This window comes from Gadus morhua, chromosome 14, assembly GCF_902167405.1.
Source record: "Gadus morhua chromosome 14, gadMor3.0, whole genome shotgun sequence".
NCBI lineage: Eukaryota > Metazoa > Chordata > Actinopteri > Gadiformes > Gadidae > Gadus > Gadus morhua.
Window position 1 is genome coordinate 17,405,775 of NC_044061.1, and position 25,241 is coordinate 17,431,015.

The 25,241-nt window shown below is 44.2% G+C and overlaps 1 protein-coding gene across 7 annotated transcripts in view; it reads right to left on the reverse strand.

Moving 5' to 3' along the window:
- Positions 1 to 2,667: 2,667 nt before the first annotated feature.
- Positions 2,668 to 25,241, reverse strand: part of neo1a (neogenin 1a) — a 158,601-nt gene continuing 136,027 nt past the window's right edge. For 2 of the 7 annotated variants that reach the window (XM_030376261.1, XM_030376265.1), the window contains exons 15-29: positions 23,770 to 23,964; positions 22,142 to 22,237; positions 17,459 to 17,685; positions 15,298 to 15,436; positions 14,595 to 14,702; positions 14,249 to 14,443; positions 13,395 to 13,427; positions 12,435 to 12,497; positions 11,695 to 11,821; positions 11,012 to 11,265; positions 9,669 to 9,761; positions 9,107 to 9,286; positions 7,034 to 7,321; positions 6,043 to 6,179; positions 2,668 to 4,909 (exon numbers count right to left, since the gene is read on the reverse strand). In XM_030376261.1, the coding sequence (XP_030232121.1) occupies positions 4,757 to 4,909; positions 6,043 to 6,179; positions 7,034 to 7,321; positions 9,107 to 9,286; positions 9,669 to 9,761; positions 11,012 to 11,265; positions 11,695 to 11,821; positions 12,435 to 12,497; positions 13,395 to 13,427; positions 14,249 to 14,443; positions 14,595 to 14,702; positions 15,298 to 15,436; positions 17,459 to 17,685; positions 22,142 to 22,237; positions 23,770 to 23,964 (2,288 nt within the window). In that variant the 3' untranslated portion in view covers positions 2,668 to 4,756. The other 5 variants (XM_030376263.1, XM_030376267.1, XM_030376264.1 and 2 more) reach the window with 5 other exon arrangements.

Here is a 25,241-nt window from a genome sequence, read left to right on the forward strand (position 1 = left end):
GATGGTTGATTATTTTATATTGAGTAAAACGTTCAAGTTCCGCCATGTTCATGCATGTCACTAGTAAACCATACGTCACCAACTGGGCAACTCTGCTGTCAAAATCTGGCCCGAGTTGCCGAACGGAATTAGAATCTTCAGAGCGTCTTGAGGTGTCGTTCAAGAGAACTTTCCAACGTCGCGAAAATGTTTTCCCAATAATTCCCAGCGATGTGAACGCGCCATAATGCTGCACCACGAGTGGAATTTAGGAACATAAACAAGACAATGAAATAAAACAACTATTTGGTTACCTGCACAATGGTTCATCAAATATGGTCTAATGTGATGACATAGTCTCTTTGAAGGCTTTTTTGTTAAAACAAGAAAGCTGTTTATTTTTGGCTTGGAATAGCCTTCTGTTCATTTTGTATAGCCTAACTATAGGCTTGACATAATCTACAGAGGAGAAAATAAAATCTGCCTCAAAATGAATTGCACTTTCATGGAAACCAAATCTAAGAAGTACCGATATTGGCAGTTATTATAATTCACAAACCAATTTCTAAATCTGTTACGCAGTTACCGTATCAAGTATAGGTGTGGAAATATAAGAAACAATCACCCCCTGCTTTCGAATGCTTCTCCTTCCAGTTCCCCGCCAATCAGCATTTCAATATTTAAACTGGAAAATACATTTCCTCTCTTTACGTCAATGTAGTCTGCATGGTTTTCTCTAACGACTGGCATCAATTGCAAGGCACTGTGTCCATAACAAATAATGTTAACTACTCAAAACATGATATAAGGATGTATTGTGTACTCAAAATGTATTTATGTCTAATTAGTTGAATACCAAGTCATAATTTAGTAAGAATTGTAATTCATTATATCTAAAATATTGTAAACCTACCATTGCAATATTATGTTTGTATAGTTTTGATAGGTGAGGTTATTTACCAGGTGAAACTGGAGGCATGCATGCCTCTAAAGTAGGCCTTTCCCAGCGTGTGGCTGACCAAGGACAGCCTTGTGGCTTTTTATGGATGGTTACTCTTGACCCCATTAATGAAAATACAAGTTATTGAAAAAACAGTCCCATGAAGTTTGGATTTTGAAGTGCTGATATAATGGAAATGGTTAATTTGTATCATTTGCAACAAGTTAAAAGAGGGGAAAGATGTTGAAAAATAAAAATAAGTGGCCTTGCCTGCTCTTTGGCTCTATGAAGAATTGAGGACCCCATGGACAACTAATACCTTATCTCCATCTGTCGCTTTCAAGTCACTTCTATCAGCCCGTTTCCCTTTTTCACAGCAATCAGAAATAAGAGTTCAAGGATTTTCTAAAAGTAATTGAGAGTGGGTACAATGGAGAACAATGGCTTACGGTAGGCTGCTAAGTGCACCGGTATTACGCCTTTATATGAGCAAAAGTTGACGCTACCCTGCAGTCACAGGACGTGCAGGTGATGAAACAATTGGTGTATCCCCATATATCTACTTTATGGAAATCTATTGACCTATAAAAATTGTGAAGCCACAAAACATGAGTATCATGTGTAACTTTGGAAACAGTGGTACAGTCGTTTGTTGGACTGTCTTGGTGTTTGCGATTCTCTTGCTTCTCTTCGTCAATGGTCACAGATGTGAATGTGAATTTGGCAAAGGAATTTTACTGTATGTTATTACTGTATGTTATTGCAAAGGTGTGCCACCTTGTGGCAATTCCTAAGGGTAGTGTGGAAAGTCAAGTCCTTTGTTATTTTCCATTGAATATGTTAATCTAAACGTTTACATGTCTGACGAGAAAGCCTGGAAGGTTTGTAAAGCATAGCTGTAATCCATAGGGCAGGGGCACATCCTCCCCAATATTTAGAGTAAAAAGGTTCCACTCATCTGAGATAGTTTTAGGTAGAGGCGCAAGAGATATCCCCCCCCCCCCCCCATGTCCAATGTCAATACATCAGTGAATCATCCCGATAAAAATAACAATCAAGCTGAACAATTATTTGTAAAATAACAAAATGATCTCTGTCCTGCCCTTACAAAGTGATCAAACACGTCTGCCAAATCATTAGTTTCTATCATTATCTGATCCGCCAAACGTGACAGATGTGTGGATGGGGTAAGAAAAATTCCCCCAGTCATACCATGTAGCCAGAGCTAGGAATGTGTTTCAATCAGCACAGCAACAAATGTTTTAATATTTCTCATTTTGCAAGCTCAAAGGGGTCTTCTGTCAGTGCTGTTTTGATGTTACAGAATCTACAAAATTAGGGCGAGTGGTTTAACTATTATTCAGCTTAATTTCAATACATTCAAATCAAATTATTTTCAAACATGTTGACTACAAAAACATTGTTGTGGAATACTGTGAATCCGTAATATTTGATAGAAAGCAATAAATAAGTCAAATAGAAGGCACACCTTTAGACTTTGTTGGGTGGGAAATAATAGTCATCAAGACAACCCGATTCTCTGATAGCCTGTCCCAAAAACTCTATGTGCGCCTAAATGCCTGCAAAAATGTAGCTTGTTCACTCACACCGTCACATCCGCTGTTTAAACCAAAGCCCTTTAAATAAGGTACAGAATACAGCTTTGTAATGCATGTATGGAATATTGAATGTGTAGGTATATCAAAACCTGCAGAATGTTTAGCCAAATGTAAAAAGACGACAAGTAGGTAAATTAACTTCGTTAGTATTCATGATAGTTTGTATTCACAATGTATAGGAGCACCGATAAAAAATAAAGACTTTTTTTTTTTTTTTTTTTTTTAAGCCACAGATATTTCCAACAGAAAGCAAAGACTTCTGTACATAAACAAGCAACAACATAAATCATCCAAGGCAGCACAGCAAACACTGCCACTCAGTCATAGCCTCGACAAAGCAATAACAAAAACAAACCAGAAGAAAAAAAATAAAAATAAAACATAAGTCCAGCTGCTTGCTGCTAACCTAGGACACTACTTTACACAAACCGCTTGATATTTAAAACACAAAATATGTAAGAAATGTATTTTCAAAAACTGAAAAAAGTGCAATAAAGGTTTAACTGTTTACAACTTAACAACTATTTCCCAAATAAGTCCTATTCTCTGTACCATTTTCTGTTATTAATCCAACATTTCCCCCAGAACATGTTCCTTTTATATTCAAGATTAAAATCTCTTAGTTATATTAACATTCATGAGGATGCACATTAATGAGAAACATGGTATTCACAAAAGTAGAGCCAAATTACTGATGACAACATTTCTTTGGGTAAGATGAAAAACCAGCTTTGTAGATCACTAGTTTCATTTTTTACTTCTTTACATTGGACTTGTACAGAACACTTTATTTTCTTCATACAAAAACTACAATGTAAAAAAAAAATCGGGGAGTTCATTCAAAAGGCCGACATCTTTGCATCTGGTAAGATTTGGAGGGAAAAACGACGAGCCATGAAATTTGTGGGCGTTTCTCAAAGACAACCACACACATCCAGCAAACAATCGGTTTATTTTTAGGAAAACTGTATCCGATTCTCCATGACAAAACCAAATATTGGCTTTCGGGACCTTCGTTATAGCTTATCAGATGATTGAAACACTGGCTGTCATGCAAGGTTCTCTGGGCTTTCATTACCACCCCACCAAAAACAACCCCCTGACCTGAAAGAATGTTGTGTCATAGCTTGTTAATCATTATGGTTACTGCCTGGAGGTGACAACGATCGCGCCCTCGTCACAATACAACTTCAAGAGGGGTTGCGTCTTCGCGTCTGAAATATCCAACATTGGAAAACACGTTGGTAAGGCTTCTTTTCTTTTTTTTCAAAAACAGAGCTCCCACAAAAAACAAGGGCCAACACGTTTTAATGTACATAGAGGAAAAATAAGGGTTTTTCAAAATTCCATTCAACTGCACTGTGTAGAAACACCAAAGGAACATCACCTCTTCTGATATGAAAAGTATTCCATCCTTGCTAGTAATGAAATAATAGGAAGCGCAAAAAAAGGAGGCAGATTCAACGGAAAAAAATAAAAATAACAAGATATGTACATGTTTATAAAGGATATGTGAGTAAAAAATAATACATATAACATGGAAACCTATAAAAAGTCATGGCACAATATACGACACAATGTGTGTGGCAGGGAGGGGTGGTCAAAACAAGAAACGGGGGTTTATACGTGACGTCGCATGGATACTGTAGGCTTGTACAGAGTGTTTTTCCAATGTTCACCTCACTGATTCAGCCCAATAGATATATAAAAATGCAGAAATGACACATATCAAACAAACACTGTAGACTGCGCCCGATGAGCACCAACATCAATACCAGCATATTTTTGGACTTTCTCCAAAAGTGTGTCACGCCCTCCTGTCATCCCACACAACAAAACCTGCCACGCGTCTCTCCTGGACTATTTTTAATATTTTTTCTTTCTTTTTTGCCAAGGACAAACTTCACAATCCTCAGCTTGAAAGCGATCAAATGGTCTCTGAGAATGTTATTTTTTCTTCTTCTTCATAAAAAGGGTAAAACGTCACACTCCTGCGTTCCTCTCATGGCCGTCTCCTTCCTGAGAGTGGGTAAGTGTTTAGCCAATAGCAATGTTTCATACGCAGCTGGATGCAGGCTCTCCCTGCACTGGGGGGTGGGTGGGGGGGGGGTTAGAGAGTTCCTATGGCGCAGGTAGACTGATGTGTCCATGGATGATACTTGGGGTGTATTATGTCCCTGTGTGTGTGTGTGTGTGTGTGTGTCTGTGTGCGTGTGTCTCATGGCGCGGTGGTGATGGCGTTCAGGTCCTTCATGAGGCCCTCCAGGTGGGCCATCTCCTCGGTCAACTCGTCGGGTTCGTAGCTCTGGGGGAGAGGAACAGGGTTACTGCGGGGGGCGGGGGAGGGGCACGGTGGGAGGGAGGCAAGCACCTGCATTTGAGAAGCCAGGGAGAGGAGGGAGGGGGGGAGAAGAAGGGGGAGAGTCAGGGTCAGTCAGGGTCCTTGTACAGAAGGGAGTCGCATGGCTGAGGTAGGGTGAGGTGAGGCTCAGCAAGCAGGGGGGTGGCTCAGTAGGGCTGAGGCGTGAAGCACAGCAACGACTACATGAACGGAAAGAAACAAGCAGCCAGACCCCAAGGAGAGGCCAATGGGGAGCAATGGTTCGTCAATAACCAAGCAGTGAAGAAATAACATTGTTTATGGGGTGGAAGAAAAAATTAAGGGCATTAATCAGGTTAAATTATAAAATGGATTAAAACAAATAATCAAAAAGGCATTTTTTTTTTTTTGTTAAGTGATCAAAAGGCAGTCGACATAAACGCCACAAAGCAGTGAGTGAAGTGGGATAGAAAAAAGAGAAAGAACATACATCAAAGAACATGGTTAAAATCAACATCTGAGAAAATAGGAATCACACAATCTGTATTGCCCCCCCCAAAAAATTAAGTTGATTGATTACATCCGTTTTCCAAAGCCCCCGTGATCTACATTGTATTAACACTTCACTCTTCCCCATTACCTTCCAATTCCAGGATACACATAGGCCCAATCCCGTTTCTACCCCTTACCCCTTCCCCTTACCCCTCCCGCTTGTTTTGAAGGGGGAAGGGGAAGAAATGGGATTGGGCCTCAATGTCCTGCTAAATAATGATCTCTCATTCACTCACAAGTCAAGCTAGTCCTGCTATGCAATAGCAGAACATCTGGGCTGGAAACCAGAGACTGAAAGAGGCGGAGTTATGCCTCGCTTCAAGTTATGTTAGAGATATTCTACTGAGGAGAAGCTCATCTCTCAGGTGGATGGAGCTTCTGGAAGGGGATTTTAAAAAGCTTATTTCTACACCGTGTTGACTAGTTCAGACAGAATGTTTCAGCTCGTCTTCCCAATGGACTTGACCAGGCGGGGCTGACCTTTTTGTGTTCGCTCTGAGCCAATTACAAGCCTACAGATCCCCTCCCCCAGCCCCAAGATAGGTCACATGTCAGACTTTAGATTATTAATCTAGTGTCTGAGTGTTGAGACTAGGCATGGGCCCAACTAGAATCATTGATATAATCCTCACGCTGTCCACGTCCTCCAGCATCTTGCTGGTCTCTGGCACATCGGGGGCGTTGGGCACCGTCACCACCACGGGTGTGCGCGTCCGTCCCAGCGTGCCGATGGAGGCTGTCTTGACAACGTGTGGGTGGCTGGGGGGTCCTGTGTAAAGACAGACATGCATACAATGAGAAGCCAAACAACACCGAGCATCTATGATCCCATAGGAGTATGAATGTGAAAGGGTGTTTGACGGGGTTCCCTGATGTAAGTATGCCTTAATGTGTGTGTAGGACAAGGTTATGACAAGATGATAAGTCCCTCTGTACCATGAAACTTTAACACATCTTGTTGAAAGTTGACGAGTGGAAATGTGAGACAAAGGCATTGTTTTGCTTATTTATGATATAAAATAGAGGCGTCCCGATCTGATCCACGGCATCTGTATCGGTCCAATATTGGCCCATTACGCTGGATCGGCTATCGGAGGGGAGAAAGAAATATGATCCGATCCGCGCAGCGTCTCACGTGAAAACAGTTAGTCGTCAATTAGGCGCATGAGAGCTACTGCATGAGAGCTACTGCATGAGAGCTACTGCATGAGAGCTACTGCATGAGAGCTACTGCATGAGAGCTACTGCATGAGAGCTACTGCATGAGAGCTACTGCATGAGAGCTCAGTCGAAAAACCACGTCAGCAGTGTGGCAGTACCTCAACCATTAAGAAGAAGAAGTGCAACAGCCTGAGCCTGGCTGTCTCCTCGGCCGTCACACGCCCCGTCCTCGGCTAGAGTGGATCACAGCTGTTGTGATAGCCACAAGCTTGGCCATCACAAAAGCTAACCATTTCGGACGTTGCTGACGTCCAGTCAATTAAATATTATTAATAAATTCGAAATATGATTATTACGGGGGGGGGGGATCGCCCCGTTCGTAATAGGAATGCCTTCCGTCCTCAAACTAAGCACGGGGAGCATGGGTGGGGGAACAGGCCGTGGGTCTCCGGCTATCCTCACCAGGCTGAGCCAGCAGTGGCGTGCTGGGCAGCGCCGAGGACTCGTAGGTGGGGTGGCTGGTGGCGAAGCTCTTGAGGGGGTGAGCGTGGGCGTGCGGGTGGGCGGGGCGGTGGGGGGGCAGGTTGGTGGAGTAGTTGGGCTCCTCCTCCGTGGTGCTGGAGCCATGGTAGCTGCCGCTGCCCTCGGGGTCGCCGGCCAGCAGCTCAGAGGACGGGCAGGACCCCTGCGACGAGGAGCAGGCCGCGGCGGGGGGAGGGGGCTCCACGCTGGGCGTGGTCCGCACAGATTCTGGGTGGGGGAAGAGTAAACGTTATCGGTGGTGTGCGCGCGATGGGTGGTGTGGGCCCGACCCACAGCCCACCCCGCGCGGTGTTTACCCCCTGCAGGGGGTAAACACCGCGCGGGAGTAAACACCACACAGGAGGGACAAAGCCAGCCATCCCCACGTTCTGGTATGGCACCGATCACACATGAAGGGATCCATGCCTTTACATTGGGTTTTGTAACCCAGCAACTGTTCCCTTTTGCGTCACTGTATTTTACTTTGTTGTTCATGGATGCTTTGCTGACTGTGACAGTTTGTTAAACCCGTTAGATTACCGCTACTGTTAAATGTAAAAAAAAAAAGGAAAAATGTATTGTCTGTCAATATAGAATTAGATAACAACTGGACGACTTATATTCAATTGAGATATAAAGTATGAGCAAATAGGATGGAAGGGTACATTTTTTGATGCAGTCATGAATGGAACTTCTAAAACACGAGCGGAAAGAAATCGAAGGTTTTTGGCAAAGCACTTGAGTTAATAGAATAAATGCAACAAAGAAGACAAATTTAACAAGTGAATACATGTGGTATTCAGCATTAATAAGCTGCAGTTTAAGCCAACACATGTGAAAGCTCATTCTCATACCAAATAATAATGAACACTAATGAATAGATAACAAATTATCTAAAGTCAAAAGGTTCAGTTATTAGGATTATTCAGGCAAAAAAGTAGGGCCGTAGGGTATGGACTAAAATGTATATCACGGTATGATTTGATGCATAGACGGTAACGATATTATATCACGGTATGTTAATTTCATCTCCTAATTTCGATATAAATGCTTCTGAAGGGGTAATATACTAGTTAGGCAGTAAAACTGCATGAAAAAAAAAATGCAAAAGCTTTTCTTAGGTTACTTCCATCTCTGAAAAAACACTAATGTTTAATAGTATAGATTTCTTTCTCCCCTTTCCCGCGGACCTTGTGTGTTCGGGCAGGTAACGCGTACCTGGGAGTGTTTTGACCATCTCTTTAAAGCCCTTTCTATTGACATTTTGACAGGGAAACATGTCCTTACACAGGTAAACAGTGACCGCGTTTGTTATCTCGTTCCACTACTGGCTTTTTGGGTCGTAAGGACTGGCTTTGGAAAATGCCTGCGGAAGCGATGTCTGTGGAAGAGATGCAGAGACAGCTTCACGCTACCAGCGTCTGTCTCGTACGGTGTGGAATGAGAGCTCATGAAGGAAATATTGCGCAAGCACACAAGCATACTGCCTGAGAAGGTAGTATCGCTGTCAAATCTGTCCCTGGGAAAAGTAACGTTGCGCCAAATTATAAAAATAAAAAAATAAAAAATGAAGGAACTACATTTCGTTACCATATTTTCAGTAGTTGTACATAACTTTACTTTTGAAATGAAAAAGTATTTACGTTAGTGTATTAACGTGTTATTTACTTTGTAACGCGTTACACACAACACTGTCTACCGGTCACACCGGTCTCACGGTAAGGTCAAAATCCATACCGTAGCGCAAATTCACACCGGTGTACTTTCCCTACCGTTCATACCGTACACCCCTACAAAGTATAAATGTTCATGGAGAGATGCAACACATATTTAACCCAACACCTCCATCTAAGCATGTCCAATCACAAAAATAAATCAGAACACATAATAATAACATTAAGCAACTAATTTAAGATCTACCAAAACATTTTTCAATGTGTAAAACATGTGTACTGCGCATGATCAACATGGCCTGCAGTTCAGCTCCTGGCCAGCGGGTGGGGGTGTTCTCACCTGAGGAGTCCACCCTGTCTAGATGGGAGACAGGGGTGGCACAGACATGGGGGCGGGCCAGGGGGTGCCCGGGGCCCTGGTGGTAGAGGTAGCCGCGTGGCGGCAAGGCCAGGCTGCCCATGTGATAGTGGTGATGGTGGTGGTTGTCAAGGGAATGGATGGGGTGAGCGCTAATCACAGCTGTGAAAATGGACATGGACACACACCCATACAAACAGGATGAAAAGCTTGACTTGATGTAAAGGCGTTCGGTGATATATGTTGTTGAAGACATAAGCATGCAAGTTACTATAGTCAACAGAAATAGCTGTGGGGAGAGATGAAGCGAAACTCTGCTCTAAATAAAGCACTATGTTCTGCAGACTAAACTGCCAGACATGGTAACTGAAAGCACAATCTATGCTAATCTGCTGTACAACCTCACCATCCGGTGAGGTTGTACAGCAGATACTACAATGATCTGATACAGATATACATAAGACTGGCAGAGAAGACCGTGGGAGAGGGGCTTGTTGCACCAGGCTCTGCCCACTCATAAACCCACCAACCAGTCCACACTTACGCTGAGGCGGCTGTGCGTCAAAGGGCATCATCATCTTAGTCCTCATCCCCCGTCGGCCTGATAGTGTCGACATGCTGTCCTCTGATTCGTGGCCTAAAAGGTGCGGTGGAAACCAGCCAATCAGAGAGTTGTTTTCTAATTAATTTGAATTGAATGTGGGGACCTCACACCAGTGAGGAAGAAATCCCTGTTTTCTAGTTGCGTAATTCATCTTATTTTTAGCTAACATTGTTGTTTTGGATTGTTGTGAAGGAAGTGAAAGATTGGAATACTAATGCTTCGATCCATTTGAATGGTACACCGGTACGCCCAACCTGCTCTAGCGAGAACGGGACGTAATTTCCTGGCATGCAGCACTTATAACCATCCCGTTTGTCATTGGCTAGTCATTGTTATTGTCAGCTACATTAGCCTTTTTTTTAGCAAACCAGTAAGAGGCATCTGGATCACACCATAACATAAGGAATGAAAATAATGAAATGCGGTGCATGATAAGTGCTCAAGCCTACACAACATACACAAAAACACAAAAAACCCTGACCAAACCTTGACAAGACAAACAGGGTGAACACAATGACACATGGTTTCATTCAGGGAAGTTGTACATTTGTAGCAAAAAAAATTAACGTATTCTTGCTCTGCATCCAATATAACATCCATTCTAGAAACGTTGGTAGCACTAAAGGGGTACTCCTGATCATGTTTAAAGAATAGCCCTAAGCTATGATAGACCAGGGCCCCAAGACCAGCAATGGCAATAACATATATTTCACCAGGTGGTTGCTCCTGCACCTACCTATGTTTGTAGTTCACCACTCTTAAAAAAATAAAAATAAATCCTGCCTTTAAAAAAATCTTCCAGGGTAGTGTTCATTCTAGATTGGCAGGGCTGCCGACTCCCCTCTTAACACCCCTTTGATACAGTTTAAAGGAGGACAGGTGTGTCGCAGCAACAGACTCGTAGTACAAACAAAGACGTCACTCATAAGACGACAAATGGGTCTGCTCCTTTGTACATACCGAGGCCCAGGTAGTAGACAAAACTACTGAAGATGACAACACATCGACCATGGAACATGGGCTCTGGTACATACAAGTAGCAGATCATTAGTGTTATGACTGACACCCGTGTTTGTCCTATGACGACTCCCCAGTGAAAGGGTGACGGGTCTGGAGCACACGTCTCACCTAGAGATGGCGTCCTTAACAAGGCAAACCAGTCGTCTGGGGATGATTGGGTACTGATTGGGTCAAATCCGAGCCTCATAACGAAACCACCCTTCCCCTTCCCCGGTGGGTGCTGCTCCCCCCTGGGTGGGGAGGGGCGGGTTTGGGCCACTGACCTCGGTAGGAGTTGCGGCGCGGCTGCTGCTGCTGCAGGTGGGTAACGCTGTCGAGGCCGCTGTCGGCCGGCGTGATGTCCTGGGAGCTGCGGGGGATGGGCGTGTCCGTCATGGCTGGGTTGGGGTCCGGGGACTTGTCCATGGGCTTGAGCTCCAGCCGCTCGTGGTGGATCCAGAGGTCGGGGGGCTTGAGGTCCTTGGAGTTGCCCTTGTACTTGTGGGAGCCGTTGGTGGACTTGGACGCAGCACGCTTCCTGGGAGGAGCGGGTGCAGCGAGAGCAGTTTCATGAGACGTGGAGCCCTGATGATAGATATACTGGTATACCTATTCACTCTTCATCGCTAATCACAGTCTAGGTCCAATAGATCTGGTGGAGTGCAAGAATAGGCAACACATTTCTATATTCTGGCTATAAATCCTCTATTTTTCCCTCCATCCATGAATTGATTACTGTTATGCACCAGGTAACGGGGAGTAGACACCACTGGTGAAAACAAGTCTCCTAACGGTGTCCTTGTATATTAAAGCAGCCGACCTGAAATGTGACATGAGCGACAACGTGTTGGTCCCTACACCCCAAATATAAAAGGCAAGAAGCCTCCTGAACAAGTGGGTCGACGTAGGATGGGATAAGGGAAGGGAAGGGAACAACATAGAACACATGAGTAGAGGGACGCTGTACTTTTTCTGGTGGGAGGTGGTGCGGCGGGTGCACAGGAAGGCCCCGACCACCACCACGATGATGGTGAAGGCGCCCACGGAGATGATGATCACGATGACCAGGATGTTGTCAGCTCCACCGGGCTTCCCTGAGGTGGGGGGGGGGGACATGCGGTGATAAAGCCTGCTATATGTTTCTAACGACAACATCACGACTCATTGTTAAGTTTGTGCAGAACAACTGGAATTCAGGGCATTTGCTATTAGTTTGATTTGTAAAAATGGAAAATCGCCAACTCCTCACCTTTAATGAGCAAGAACATGAACAAATATAAGGCAAGGCAACTTTATTTATATAGCACTTTTCATACACAAGGCAGACTCAAAGTGCTTCACATATAAACATTGTCCTACAATAAAATTAAATAATAGATAAGTAAAAGAAAACGTATGCAAAGAAATGAAAAAAATGCCATGTATTTAAGATTTAGCAGAAAGCTAAAGCAAACATAAAAGTATATATGTTTGCAAAGTATATAAAGGCATGTACAAGTTTTTGTTAGTCTTCGGTGGACATGAGCCCTCTAAGTCTTGCTACATTTTTAAGGTGATAATATGCAGATTTTGTAACTGATTTGATGTGACTGTCGAAATGTAAATCTGAATCCATGATAACCCCTAGATTTCTGGCTTTGATTGAGGTTTTCAGGGACAGAGAGTGAAGGTGTTGGGTTACTTTAAATAAATAAGGGAGCATCTTACCGACTGCGCTTCCAAAACCATCTGATGGGGGCTGGTTACTTCCTGGCTTTACCGGAGGGTTAGCTGGAAGGTGGGAAAGAGGCAGACTACTGGTAGGCCCGTTTCAATGAAAAGGCCCGGCCCGTGCTCACATCAATCCCTCGCAGTTTAACCAATGATATACAAGAAGACTTAAACATCAGATGCAGTCATGGGTGAATTACGACAACCTGACTATGGAGAATGTCTCACAGTAACAGACAATGAACTGAAACCAAAAAAGCTGGTTCACACTCAATATGAATGAAGGAGCAATGTGTGCCTGAAACAGGCAACGATTCAGCAAAGACATGCCTCTAACATATAGTTAGAACTCCATGAACTAGTGTTAGTTATATTTTTTATAAATAACCAAACAGTGTTCTTTCATTGTTATAGGTTGATCATGATATAATGTGTTCAGTTCATTGCCAGTTGGGAAAGGATACCGATATTTAATATGACAAACAAATAATCTTTGCTTGTGCCGTAATTTCTCACATCTATCCATTATCTCAGATACAGTATCCTCAAGTTCCTACACTAATAGAGTGTATAACGTCAGTAGTCAGTAGAGAAGATAAGGTTCCTGGGCAGGAAGAGAAGAATGCATACATTATACGGTCAGCGGAAGAATGCATACATTATATGGTCAGCAGTGCGCACAGAGGTAGCGAGAGAGCGAGAGAATAAATAAGAATTAATTCATTCAATTTATATAGCGCTTTTTTTTTCTGGAAACTCAAAGCGCTTGCATTGAAAGGGGGGGAACCTCACTAACCACCAGCAGTGTGTAGCACCCACTTGGGTGATGCACGGCAGCCAATCAGGGCCAAAACGCTCACCACACACCAGCTTGAGATGGAGAGTGAGGGAATTAATGAATAAGCCAATTGAACAGGGGGATGATTAGGAGAGAAAGAGTGTGGTGAAGGAGTTTACCTTGGTCATTAGCCATTTTGTCAGATGACTCAGCTTAACAGGCCAAAGGTGAGCAGCGAGGGAGAGAACATAAAGCAAAACAGTTAGGCGAAAAGAGCAGTGGAGGAAGACTGGCAACAACAGAGCACAGAGGGAAAGAAGAAGAGAGAAGAGACGGGAGACGCAGGGTAGTGAGACAAAAATCAGAAAGGAGAACCAGGATGAAGGGACTCTCGAGTCCCTTCATCCTGAAAGCTCTCGAGCACGACATATCTAAGTTATGTCTGTATGTACGAGAGATGTTACAAGGCAAGCATCTGAAGGAAAAGATAAGAATGCGGCTGGCGACCAGGTGAATGATTTATTATGACCTATCGATTTTTATTGAGCATTGAGAAAACCTGCGTGTTTTATTAAAAACCCCATGAGAAATGATATCTTTAAACTGTACTTCAAAATATATGCAGTCTTGGAAAATTGTTCACCACAGAAAGGGGCTGACGCAGCATAATCGCTGCGATGCTGGATTCACACATGAAGCTGCGGTGGTTGTTGGCCAGACACACAGACAACATACAGCCCCTGAATTCTTCAGCATCACAACCATAACGAATTCGAAGCCCAGGGAAAACATCCATTATCTGTCGTTCTGTGTGGGCCCATACAAATTCAGCTCAACACTAAAGGGCGGCAATAATGCTCCATGTAATAATGCAGTAATTGTTACTTAGCTGCTGGAGCAATGCAAGATACAGCCTGTGATATGTTAACAACTGTCGACAAAGATGTTTACTGTATCACATTAAGGGAGCCGGGGGGGATATTGGTCCAATTGAAACCGAGTGCAAATGGCGTTGAAGTCACTTCCTCCTTACTCTTAGGGGTGCGGAACTGCACGGCCTCCGACATGGGGCCCATGCCCTTGGAGTTGCGTGCCTGGATCTTGAAGTAGTAGGCGGTGTCCAGCGTGAGCTCCTGGATCTGGTGGGTGAGCCGGTTGCCCACCACCGGCTCGATCACCCAGTCGTGGACCTCGGCGTTGACGTCCGTGCTGTAGTAGATGATGTAGCCTGCGGCAGGGTCGCACACGCAGACAGAGACCGAGGGAGGGGGAGATAGCGTTTGACTGTGATTGTACACCGATACAGACATTGAGCTGGGCTGGAACACACAGAAATAGATATATGTCTTTGACTGAGTGAGCGAGTGAGAGAGACTGACCAGTGATCTTCCCGTTGGCCTCAGAAGGAGGCTGCCAGTTGACAATGATGGTGCGGGGCTTGCCCTCCTTGCTGACCACGGTGACGTCTTTCGGAGCCGAGCTCGGGACTGAAGTTCAGAGGACAGATGAGATAGCGTCAGGACAACCGTTTGTACGATAACAATCCCAATGTGCCTAACCTACCCGCATGCACATATTCAGGTGTATTGGAGTTTATGTGACACCAAAACACACTCCAATGTGACTCTGAGATACTTTATATAGTAATGCTTTTATTGTTTGTGAATACATTATGTTTTTCAGCTGGTTTATGTATTTAAAAGGTACAATATTGATATTTTCACGGAACATTTTGATGTTACGTGATGTTGATAAATGCAGTTTAGTGGCTAAAACGTGTCAGTCATGTAGATGCTAAATCTAAGGCTACATACAGGGATCTACGTCAACTCTGCAGCATTAAGAGAAATATCATGTCGTGTTTTCAGCAAGCCTTGGTTTTTGAGGGTGGGCTCGGTTTGAAGGGCATAGGGATAGGGTGGGAGGTAGAGCAGAGAGTGTTATTCTAAAATTCTGACTAAAGCTAGCTTAAAATCTTGCATATAAAGTGCCCAAAAAAATTAAATGCACCTTTAAAATGTTTGATGTGTGCAACCATATTTCCTGTGTGTGTGTGTGCGCGTGTGTGTGTGTATATCTCACTGGTCTCGAAGGTGGTGCCCTGAGCGGTCATGCTCCACCCGCTGGAGCGCCGGCCCTTGGTTATCATGACGGTGAACTCGTACAGCGTGTTGGGCTTCAGGCCCGTCACCATGTAATTCAGACTGGTGGTGTTGGCAGTCTACACACACACACACACACACACACACACACACACACACACACACACACACACACACACACACACACACACACACACACACACACACACACACACACACACACACACACAGTATGTTACACACTTTGACCACTAAGTGGAACAGCCATTAGAGAAGAACGGTTTCTGCTAAAACACTAACTTGTGCTTCATATCAACACACATCATTAGCGTTGGGCCGTTCGACTAAGAAGGGCAAGTCTGCATTGTGGGGGATGCAGAAGGGCCTCGGAGCCCCCACCGAGGGGAGTGTCAAACGAAGGGCAGTAGGGTAAGGCGGGGGAGAGTGTTCTGGTCTTGAGGAACAGGAAGCAGTGGTCTTTTTAATAATGCAGGAGGTACTCCCACTAGGCTCTTTGGCTCAGGGGAAGGGGCAAGAGAGGTAGTGTGTGTGTCCCAGTCATTACCGACACACGCATAGATATATGTCGGTTTTTCTGTACAGGCATGTTGGTAATGTGCTCCGCTGAGATATTCATAGTGTAAGGCGCCTGAGTATTCATGCTACACAGTGGTTTTGTGGAGAGCGCAGTGCACAGTAGCCAAGAAAAGGACAAAGGGAGAATGGCACACAGACCTGCCTATTGAGTCTTAGACACACTCTAACAGAGCCGCAGCGATAACCTGCACTCTTGGCATCACACCCTGTCACGCCCTTTTGTTTCGTTTCTCTAGACAGCAAACATTAAGAAATGTTGAATTATCTACAGTGGTATGGTATTAAGTTCAATACTTCCAAGATATCATCATTATTAAAGTAATATAATAATATAAAATACATACTATAGTATACTTATAGTATTATTTGATACATTTGGTATTAATGGCTCTAGTTACAGCTATAGCGTAAAGTGGTGTGCGACGGATCAGGCCTGAGAAGGCCTTTATTTGTTTTATAGCACTCAGTTCGTCTTGTCCTTGTCCGTTGAATAATTATCAACCCACCCACACACACACAATCCTAATAGTCCTTTTTTGGTGAGATGATCGGAGGGCCTGGTCCTCTCTTCACCTTTGTGGCCACCTCACTTCCAGCCCCAACCCTATGCAGGCTAGCATGGGAAGCAGTGGCGTATAGACAGCCGTAATTGGTCTTAGATCCATGTTGAGCTGCTGATCTCATTATCCCAAACGTGCAATACACTATGGAGATCAAGAGTGATGGAGTGACGCCATTTACAGAAAAGGTGCTTGTGTATTGTCATTTTCTTGCACATGCATAACTCTATATAGTCATTAGTGGTTTGATATGACGGTTTGAATGTAAGAGTGAAAAATAACAACAATAATAAGATAATTACTCATTTGTGTTTTCACTATGTATTTTAATGTTTTCACTATGCTTACTAAGCCAGACACCTGGTTATTATTTCCTGTTAAATAAAGCATCGGACTAATAATATCCTTACAATGATTGGGAGCGAGAGGCAACTGTGCAGAGATATTCAACACGACTTTCATCCTGAGAACAAAGCATTGCTCTCATTACAAACAGGCCACTGTGCCATCCTTAAAAAAAGCCTATAGTAAACGAGACAGAGAAGGAATGTAACGTTGTAATTGTGTAATGTACGTTAATTAAACAAGTTATTAAAATCAAATGCTACCCCTGTGTTATACCAGTGTAAAACACACTGATATCCAAGGAAGCACCCCGCTAAACCTAGCTCACAGTAATGCCCTTGTAACCTTCTTTGTAACATATATAATATATATACATTATAATATTATGATATTATACATTTATATAATATATTTTGAAAGTTCACTACTGCTAGCTGTGTTTGCCAATGAGACACATACGGATGCCTCAAGCAACATGATTGGTCGAAACAAATATGAAAAACACCCTGTTCACCAAGAGCTCGTCTGCTATCAGACCTCAGATATGAGTCAAAAGTCTGACTATGTGAGACTATGCCCAGGGCAATCAATAGGGTCTGCCTCACAGGGAAAATAAAAGGGGCTGCTTCTCTGCCTTACCTTCATCTTGGTGTTGGCAGGGATGTTGGTCTTCCAGCGCACCGTGTAATAGCGGGCATCCGTGATCTTCTGGTTCTTGGGCAGCGAGTTGTCAGCCCAGGTCACTTTGATGGTGTCGTGGCTCAGCACCGAGGCCTGAACGCCCACGGGAGGCAGCATTGGGGAGGGGTCTGGCACTGAGTCGTATGAAGCATGGGTAGACAGGTCAACAACGGGGTCTAGGGGGTCTGCATGCCAGCAGGTGAAAACCCACATGAGCGAAAAACACGCAAATTAAAACAACGATGACCAAAATTAAAAACCACACACACACAGCGAGAGTGAAAGCAAGTCAGATGGAGAGATTGATAGTGAGAGAGAAAGAGACAGAGAGAGAGAGATTGATAGTGAGAGAGAAAGAGATAGACAGAGAGAGAGAGATAGACAGAGAGAGATAGACAGAGAGAGATAGACAGAGAGAGAGAGAGAGAGAGAAAGAGACAGAGACAGAGAGAGAGAGAGGCGTTGGCATGGATACAGATGTGGTGATGGAGGCCAGATAAGAGCAGAATTCACCCAAAATAATACAAATTAATGCATAAGCAAGATGCAGGGATGACACAAACAGATCATGCAATAAAATGGAGGGAAGGGTCGGGGGGGGGCAGCAAGGTTTTGAGGGTTTTGGAAGGAAGAGAGAAATAGAATATTCTATTAGAACCAACATACATAGCATACACCCATTCATCTAGAGGCTACATTATGCAGCAAGCTAATACTACGTATTTTTCTGGTATTTTCGAAATATCCAGTTTTTTGTAGAAGGTTTACAATAGTCGGTTTGAATTGTAAGAGAAAAATAAAGAGGTTGCATCCTGTCCTATCATATTTGAACACAAAAAATAACTACCCTAAAGCAATGATGACAACGAAGAGACTGAATCCCTAGCCAATTCCCTGTTCAAAGTTTTTAAATGTCATCAGAACAGAGGTGGAAAAATCCTGTGACCCAAATGGAAATGCTGAGGAGATTAGGATCACACTGAGTCGACAACAAACAACATACTTCTTTTAAAAATCAAAGATAGAGTGCATCAAGGTGCAAAATAGAGATAGAGAGATACAAAGATACAAAGAGAGAGAGATACAGACAGACAGATGCAGAGAGAAACAATTAAACTCAACATTCTCAGCATGGACAATATCAATCCCTTTAAAGGATAAGGGAACCCCCTGTTTCAGCTCCAATTCGTACACTCAACATTTCAATGTGTTTTGTTTTGAGAGCTCTAGGAAGGAGGGGAAGGTGTTATCCCCATGCTTTAGACTCCCAGCAACTTTTGCTACTTTTTATAAGCCTGTAAATGTGTTGAGTATTAGCGTAATAATAAAATGATATGAAATAGGCCACACACCGTGACGTTGTATTATAGTGTGGGACGCTAAGCCCTCTCCCAGAAGCAGCCTTCAACATTAATCGCTGCCCAGACGGAGCCACACACATCCACACACACCCTGGCGTTGGCGTAGCCTCTCTGCGTCACTTACACATTACAGAAAGAACAGGACATGAGTTAGGACCAGAGTAGAACATTCACAATCTGGTGGGCGGAGACTGGCACGAAGAGAGGATTTTATTCCGGTTTATTCTACATTATCCTTTGAGTTCTACAGGGACACAATTGTAAAGACTTATGTTGATCATAGAAGACAAACTAAGACACTAGTACTAAACAAATAACTAGAACACGGTTTTGGGTTCCCTGGCACTCAGCGCCTGCATAGGGGAACAAGGGTTGCAGAACCTCCAAGAGAGGTAGTCTGGAGGGGCCGCATCTCTTTAAGAAGCAACCGCCAGTCCCCCAGTCTAGCGCAGTAATAAACGTACACTGGCAACACCCAACCATAGCATACAGAGATCTAAGGTGTTTTGGAGATCTAAAGGGCTGATTGTGGTTCCACGTTCACGCAACACAATGACCACGCAGTCGCTTCGACCTAGTTGTGAACCTTTATGGTTCTGCGTCGGGTTTACGTGTCGCTATGCATGTCCGTGGTAAAGAGAGAACAAATAGTAGGTATTTGTAGCCATTACTTTACAATACGTCTACGACTAGAAGTTTTGATTAGAGATGTCCGATATTATCGGCCCACCGATATTATCGGCCCGATATTAGCATAAAAATGTAATATCTGTCAATATCGGTATCGGATTTTTTTTGCCTTAAAACCGATTTTTTTTTTTTTTTTTTTTTTTTATAGCTCAAATAAATGTTTTCAAAATTGTGCAGTACAGTGCACATTGTAATTGACTCATATTTGTGCATTTATTCAATTAAGGTTATTGAGTTTTAGTTAAAGAAACATACTGCTATGTTGCACATAGTTGTTCAGGGACAATGTTTTATCATTTGTGAAGTCAAGTTTGCCCTATTTGTTGTGGGCATTGTCAAGATTATCTCAGGGAGAGTGTAATCCAAACTGTCTGAGACCATTAAAAAAATAAAAATAAACATGGCACTTTTCCCTTAAATTAAGTTGAAGTATTTTTCTTATTTTGTACAGACAATGTTAACATTTGGAAAGCCTTGTTGCATTCAAGAATGCATCCAGTGGGGCATCACAATAACATTAAGCATGTTGTGTTAATTCCACAACAGGAGATATGTAATGTTACCTAAATTAGGTTTGAGGAAAAATAACCCAAATATCGACATCGGTATCGGCTGATATCGGAATCGAAAATTTAGAGTTGGACAATATCGCATATCGGATATCGGCAAAAAAGCCAATATCGGACATCCCTAGTTTTGATTTAATCATGATGGTTAAGAAACACATTAAGAGCCAACAGCTACGTTTAGTGGAGAGGCTGCTCACAGCGGCCTCTATTGTGTTTGTGTGTGTGCATGAGTACGTGCACACATTAGTGCAAGGATGCATTTCAATAAAAGAACAAGAAATGACTCGCAGGGGGCTGTTGGCAGGGGCAGTGATTGTGTTCTTGGTGCTTAGGCGCAGGCCTCGGTCTGATTCTGGTGATCAACCTGCAGGTAATTTACTGCTTTTTGTCCCCCAAACTGGTCCTGGGCAGAAGCTGTGTGTGTGTGTGTGTGTGTGTGTGTGTGTGTGTGTGTGTGTGTGTGTGTGTGTGTGTGTGTGTGTGTGTGTGTGTGTGTGTGTGCGTGTGTGTGTGTGCGTTTCTCGAGGTAGCATTGGGATTGTGGTGAAAACGGAAAATCCTTTTTTTGTTGCCCAAACTTTGAGTTATTGTTTCTCCTGTATTTATACGCTGGCTTACCACTAAGCAAAATAACTATCCTCTGGGTTTCTTTCTCTCTCCCCCTCCACAAAATTGTTCTCTTAAACCACGACGTTCCGACATGCGTGAGCACAAAGTCTTTCAAGCAGAAGTTCCCCAAGAAGTTTTTAAAAGAAAATCGTTTTTTAAGTTTTGTGGCGTGACATGTAAAGGCTCTATCTATGTAGGTCAGCCTTGCTGTTTAATCCCGGCTCCAACGCAGTGGCAGGAAGGGGAACGCGGCCCCCCCGAGGGCGCCGCGGCAGCGGCAGAAGACGGGGCGGCCGCCGTTCTGCTTTGAGACGCAATGCGTGGAACTGACAAAGTGCTGCCAAAGTCACAGAGGGGGGTCCGCCGGAGCGGGGGGGACGGCGTGGTGTGCCAGGCAAAGAGCTCTTCTGAGGAATAAGGGATCTTGCAGTGAGCGCCACTGGTGCGCACGTCAACGACATCGTACAGTCAAGAAGAATGGGTGTGCATGCGTGTGTTTGTTGTGTGTGTGCCATCAGAAGAGGCAGGCTTGGCCTTCCAGCAGCTGATCTGACGTGATTCGAGGCAGGCGGCTTCCCGCTCCGCCCCGGCACACGGGGGTGAATCCTGTGACAGATTTTGTCGAAGACCAAAACCTTCCGACGAAGGAGGCAGAGCAGGAAGAGGAGCAGCTGGCTTCCAGAAGACGCAGAAGCCAACCTTGTCCCAACCCCCAGCCTCCTGGAAGGAGGGGTGCGGCTGAGTTACCACACAGACACACACATGCTCTTTGAAGTGAGCTCAGGCACACGGCTGAAGTAAAAACAATCCAAAAGTTTGAGACACTATTTAAAAGAGACACTGTTGAATTGCTAGCGGAGCTTTGCCTGCCATGCGTCAATGGGGCTGTGATGACAATGTTTTGTGTGTGTTTGTGTTTGAGTGTGTGTTCGAAGAATGTCATGGCGGGCAGCCATCACAAACTGACAATTCACTAGTTAGGGCCACACCAGCTGTGTTCGAAATAACACAGCGACGACGTCGGCCATAAGATGTCAATTAATGCGCATAGATGACATGTGCTTGGTAAAACACACATAAAAAGGCAGTGGCGAGTTGCTCACAACGGGCCGACCAGCCCAACGCCCAAAGCTGGATGAAGAGCTACTGCAAACTGTAGAGGTCCTCAACGGAAGTCATTAAGGAGAGTTAATCAGAGCCCCTGGATCCCCCGGAGCACCTGCGTGATTGGGAGTCCACACACACACATACACACACGCACGCACGTCTGAGCATGGTCTAAACTTGCCGCCATGGGGACCAGGTGAAACGTCAGAGCCCTTGATATTATCAATAGAACCTTGCCATCCACACGGCTCAGAGAGTTAAGTGAAGCCTTGATGACTGTGGTTGTAACGTTTGCAGGGGCTGACCTGACTGGGGCCTGGTGATGGCGCTCTCGTACACAGGGATGCCTTCGCCCACCTTGTTGAAGGCCTTCAGTGTGATCACATAGTGGGAGCTGGCGTCTGCAGAGAGAGAGAGAGAGAGAGAGAGAGAGAGAGAGAGAGAGAGAGAGAGAGAGAGAGAGAGAGAGAGAGAGAGAGAGAGAGAGAGAGAGAGAGAGAGAGAGAGAGAGAGAGAGAGAGAGAGAGAGAGAGAGAGAGAGAGAGAGAGAGAGAGAGAGAGAGAGAGAGAGAGAGAGAGAGAGAGAGAGAGAGAACACACTGAATACAAGTGTCAAAATCACATCGTTGATCGCCACATTAAAGGGGTGATATCATGCTTTTTCAACTTTCCCCTTTGCTTTAAACCGTTATATGTTGTATGAATACACGTTTTACATCTGCTAAGCAAGACAATCCTAAATCCGAGCCAGGGGGAGTACCGTATTTTCCTCACTATAAGGCGCATCGGAGTATAAGCCGCAGCAGCTAAATTGAATGATGTGTAAATATATAAGCCACACTGGAGCCCGCCGCTTAAAGGTGGGGGGGGCGCGGACCGGTCATAGAGCCCATAGAGTTAAAGTTGTAGGACTGTAACTTGTAAAATCCAGATTTAGGAGTTCCCCTAGTGGCCTTTAGCTGTAAAAATCCATAGATTAGCCGCACCGTTATACAAGACGCAGAATCGAAAAATGGGCCAAAAGGCGCGGCTTATAGTCCGAAAATTACGGTATTCGCAACTAGTGAGAACGCCCCTCAATAAGTGCATGAAACAGCTTAAACTTTACTCCCATAAAATAGTGTGACGGACAAATTGTGCGGTGTGAGGGGCTGAGGTGCAGAAGTCGCACCTTCCGGCTACCCACAATGTTAACCACTCCTCGGGAGGGGTGAATTTGCAGACACAGGCACAAAGCGTTCGACCAATCAAAGCAGACCAGGCTACTCGAGAGGGGGGCCTTCAAGCGACATGATACAAACAGACGGTTTTTGAAGGAGGTATTTTTACCATCTAGGCATGGAACACTTATTCAAGTAGTACTCCCAAATGCAATTATCAACCCTAAAAAAGCATGATAAGAGATCTTTAATAATCCCGTTCCCAAATGAGACCCCAGCGAGTAAATCACAGGTGTATGTCCTTTCCCACCTTGCAAAATGCACAGAGAGAGAGACACACACAGAGAGACAGATAGCGAAAAAGAGAGCTAATGCTGCAGTTCCTGAGGGCCACTTTCATAAATGTACCATTAGGAATTATGAATATTTGAATATAATAATGCCTCACTCATTGCAGTCTCTGTCTTCATCTGCTGGGATTATTACATGTTATAGGTCAAATGCAATTTCAAAGACTCCTCATGCAAATAAAGACTTATATATTCTCAACAATTCAGAATAGGATAAAAAATACATGAAGGTGAGCCTTCATGGACATGACCCAGCTTTGCTGATAGTCCTACCAAGACTAAACTCCCTTTATAATACTAATGTAATACTAGCATTATCTTCATTGAGTAAGCAATTATGGAACTTGCCCGACAATAGTTCAACAACGACTGCATTATTTGAATAAAAAACATCCCCACCAGGGGGATGTGTGTTCTTCCTACCGAGGTTATCGATGCTGTAATAGCGCTGCTTGTAGTCCAGCTTGATTGTCTGGGCGTGGGGGCTACCGATGCCGTAGCCGATGGAGTAGCCGCGCACCACGATGTCCTGGTTCTCTGGGGGGGTCCAGCTCACCACGATGCTGTTGACCAGCGGCCGCACATGCAGAGAGCTGGGGATGTCTGGCACCTGGGTCTCTGGTGTTGGGAAGTATAGGAATGTATATATTAAAAGAAAGAAAGAAAGAAAGAAAGAAAGAAAGAAAGAAAGAAAGAAAGAAAGAAAGAAAGAAAGAAAGAAAGAAAGAAAGAAAGAGAGAGCGAGAGCGAGAGAGAGATAACAACAAACAAACAAAAAGCAGCAGAAGACATCTGTGACAGTCTTTCTGAGGGCTCTATGTTGCTTTTAAGGTACGGCCACACTGCACGCGTTACGCGCGTTAGAGTCGTAGAAAATCTGCATTTTTGCATAGGGAAACATTGGTTTAGGCGCGTAGATGCGTTACATGTGCTAAGGCAGCGCGTTAGGCGCGTTTTACGCACCTAAATAACGCGGCCAACGCAACTACGTGCAGAGTTAAATATTTTTAACGCTTTTTTAACTAAGCTCCTACGCGTAACGCTTAGCCGCGATAGTCCATCAGCGTTGAGCTTGACCCAACGTCACTGGCAGAGACAGGCGCTCTGCAGTTGATATGGAGCGCCTGCAGTTGGTGTCCTGACGGGAGATACTGGCACCAACCCGGGCTAGCAGGTCATCGAACATGGCCCCAGTCAACCAAAAATACCGCTGGAGCCGACCGTCATCCAGTTCCTGGAGGAGGTGGTGAAACTCACCCAGCTATGAGCGCCTACGGAGGATGTCATGCACCCAAACAGACGGCGTTTGGGTTTCCAACACTCCTCAAACTCCCACAACAAATACAGCGTATTACAATACAGCGTCACACTTTGGTATGGTTTGGTACTATAGTATATCTTTCCTTTAAAAAATATTTAAATGAAAATAAAACAAATAGGTCTATAAAGTGAAATCCTTTGTCTTAAACTGCAAATTATCTCTGTAAACACTATAAACACACCCAAGCTTATATGGCTCTAAAAGCTATGAACACACCAAAGCTTTTAATGATTTCGTTGTATCGATCAGAGCAGGTTGAAAAAGGATGGCAGAAAGCTCTAGGGAGGTCACTTAGTTAGCTGTTGTTTTGGCTCCCCTCGCCATGGCCAGTAACATTTGATTGGTGTCTCCATAAATGGCTCATCGTGTTTGATGGGCTCCTGCTATTGTGCGTCGAGGGCAGCATAATGCAAGTCATGGCCAATCAGTAACTTGTCATGCCATTGCTTTTGTCCATGTTGAATCCGGCGTAAACTACGCTGGGAGATCTAAACGGCTTGCCCTCGCCCCGCTCGCCATTCCTTAAGCTTTACCTAATCTACTGACCAGCGTCACAGCACTGCAATCAGTCTCG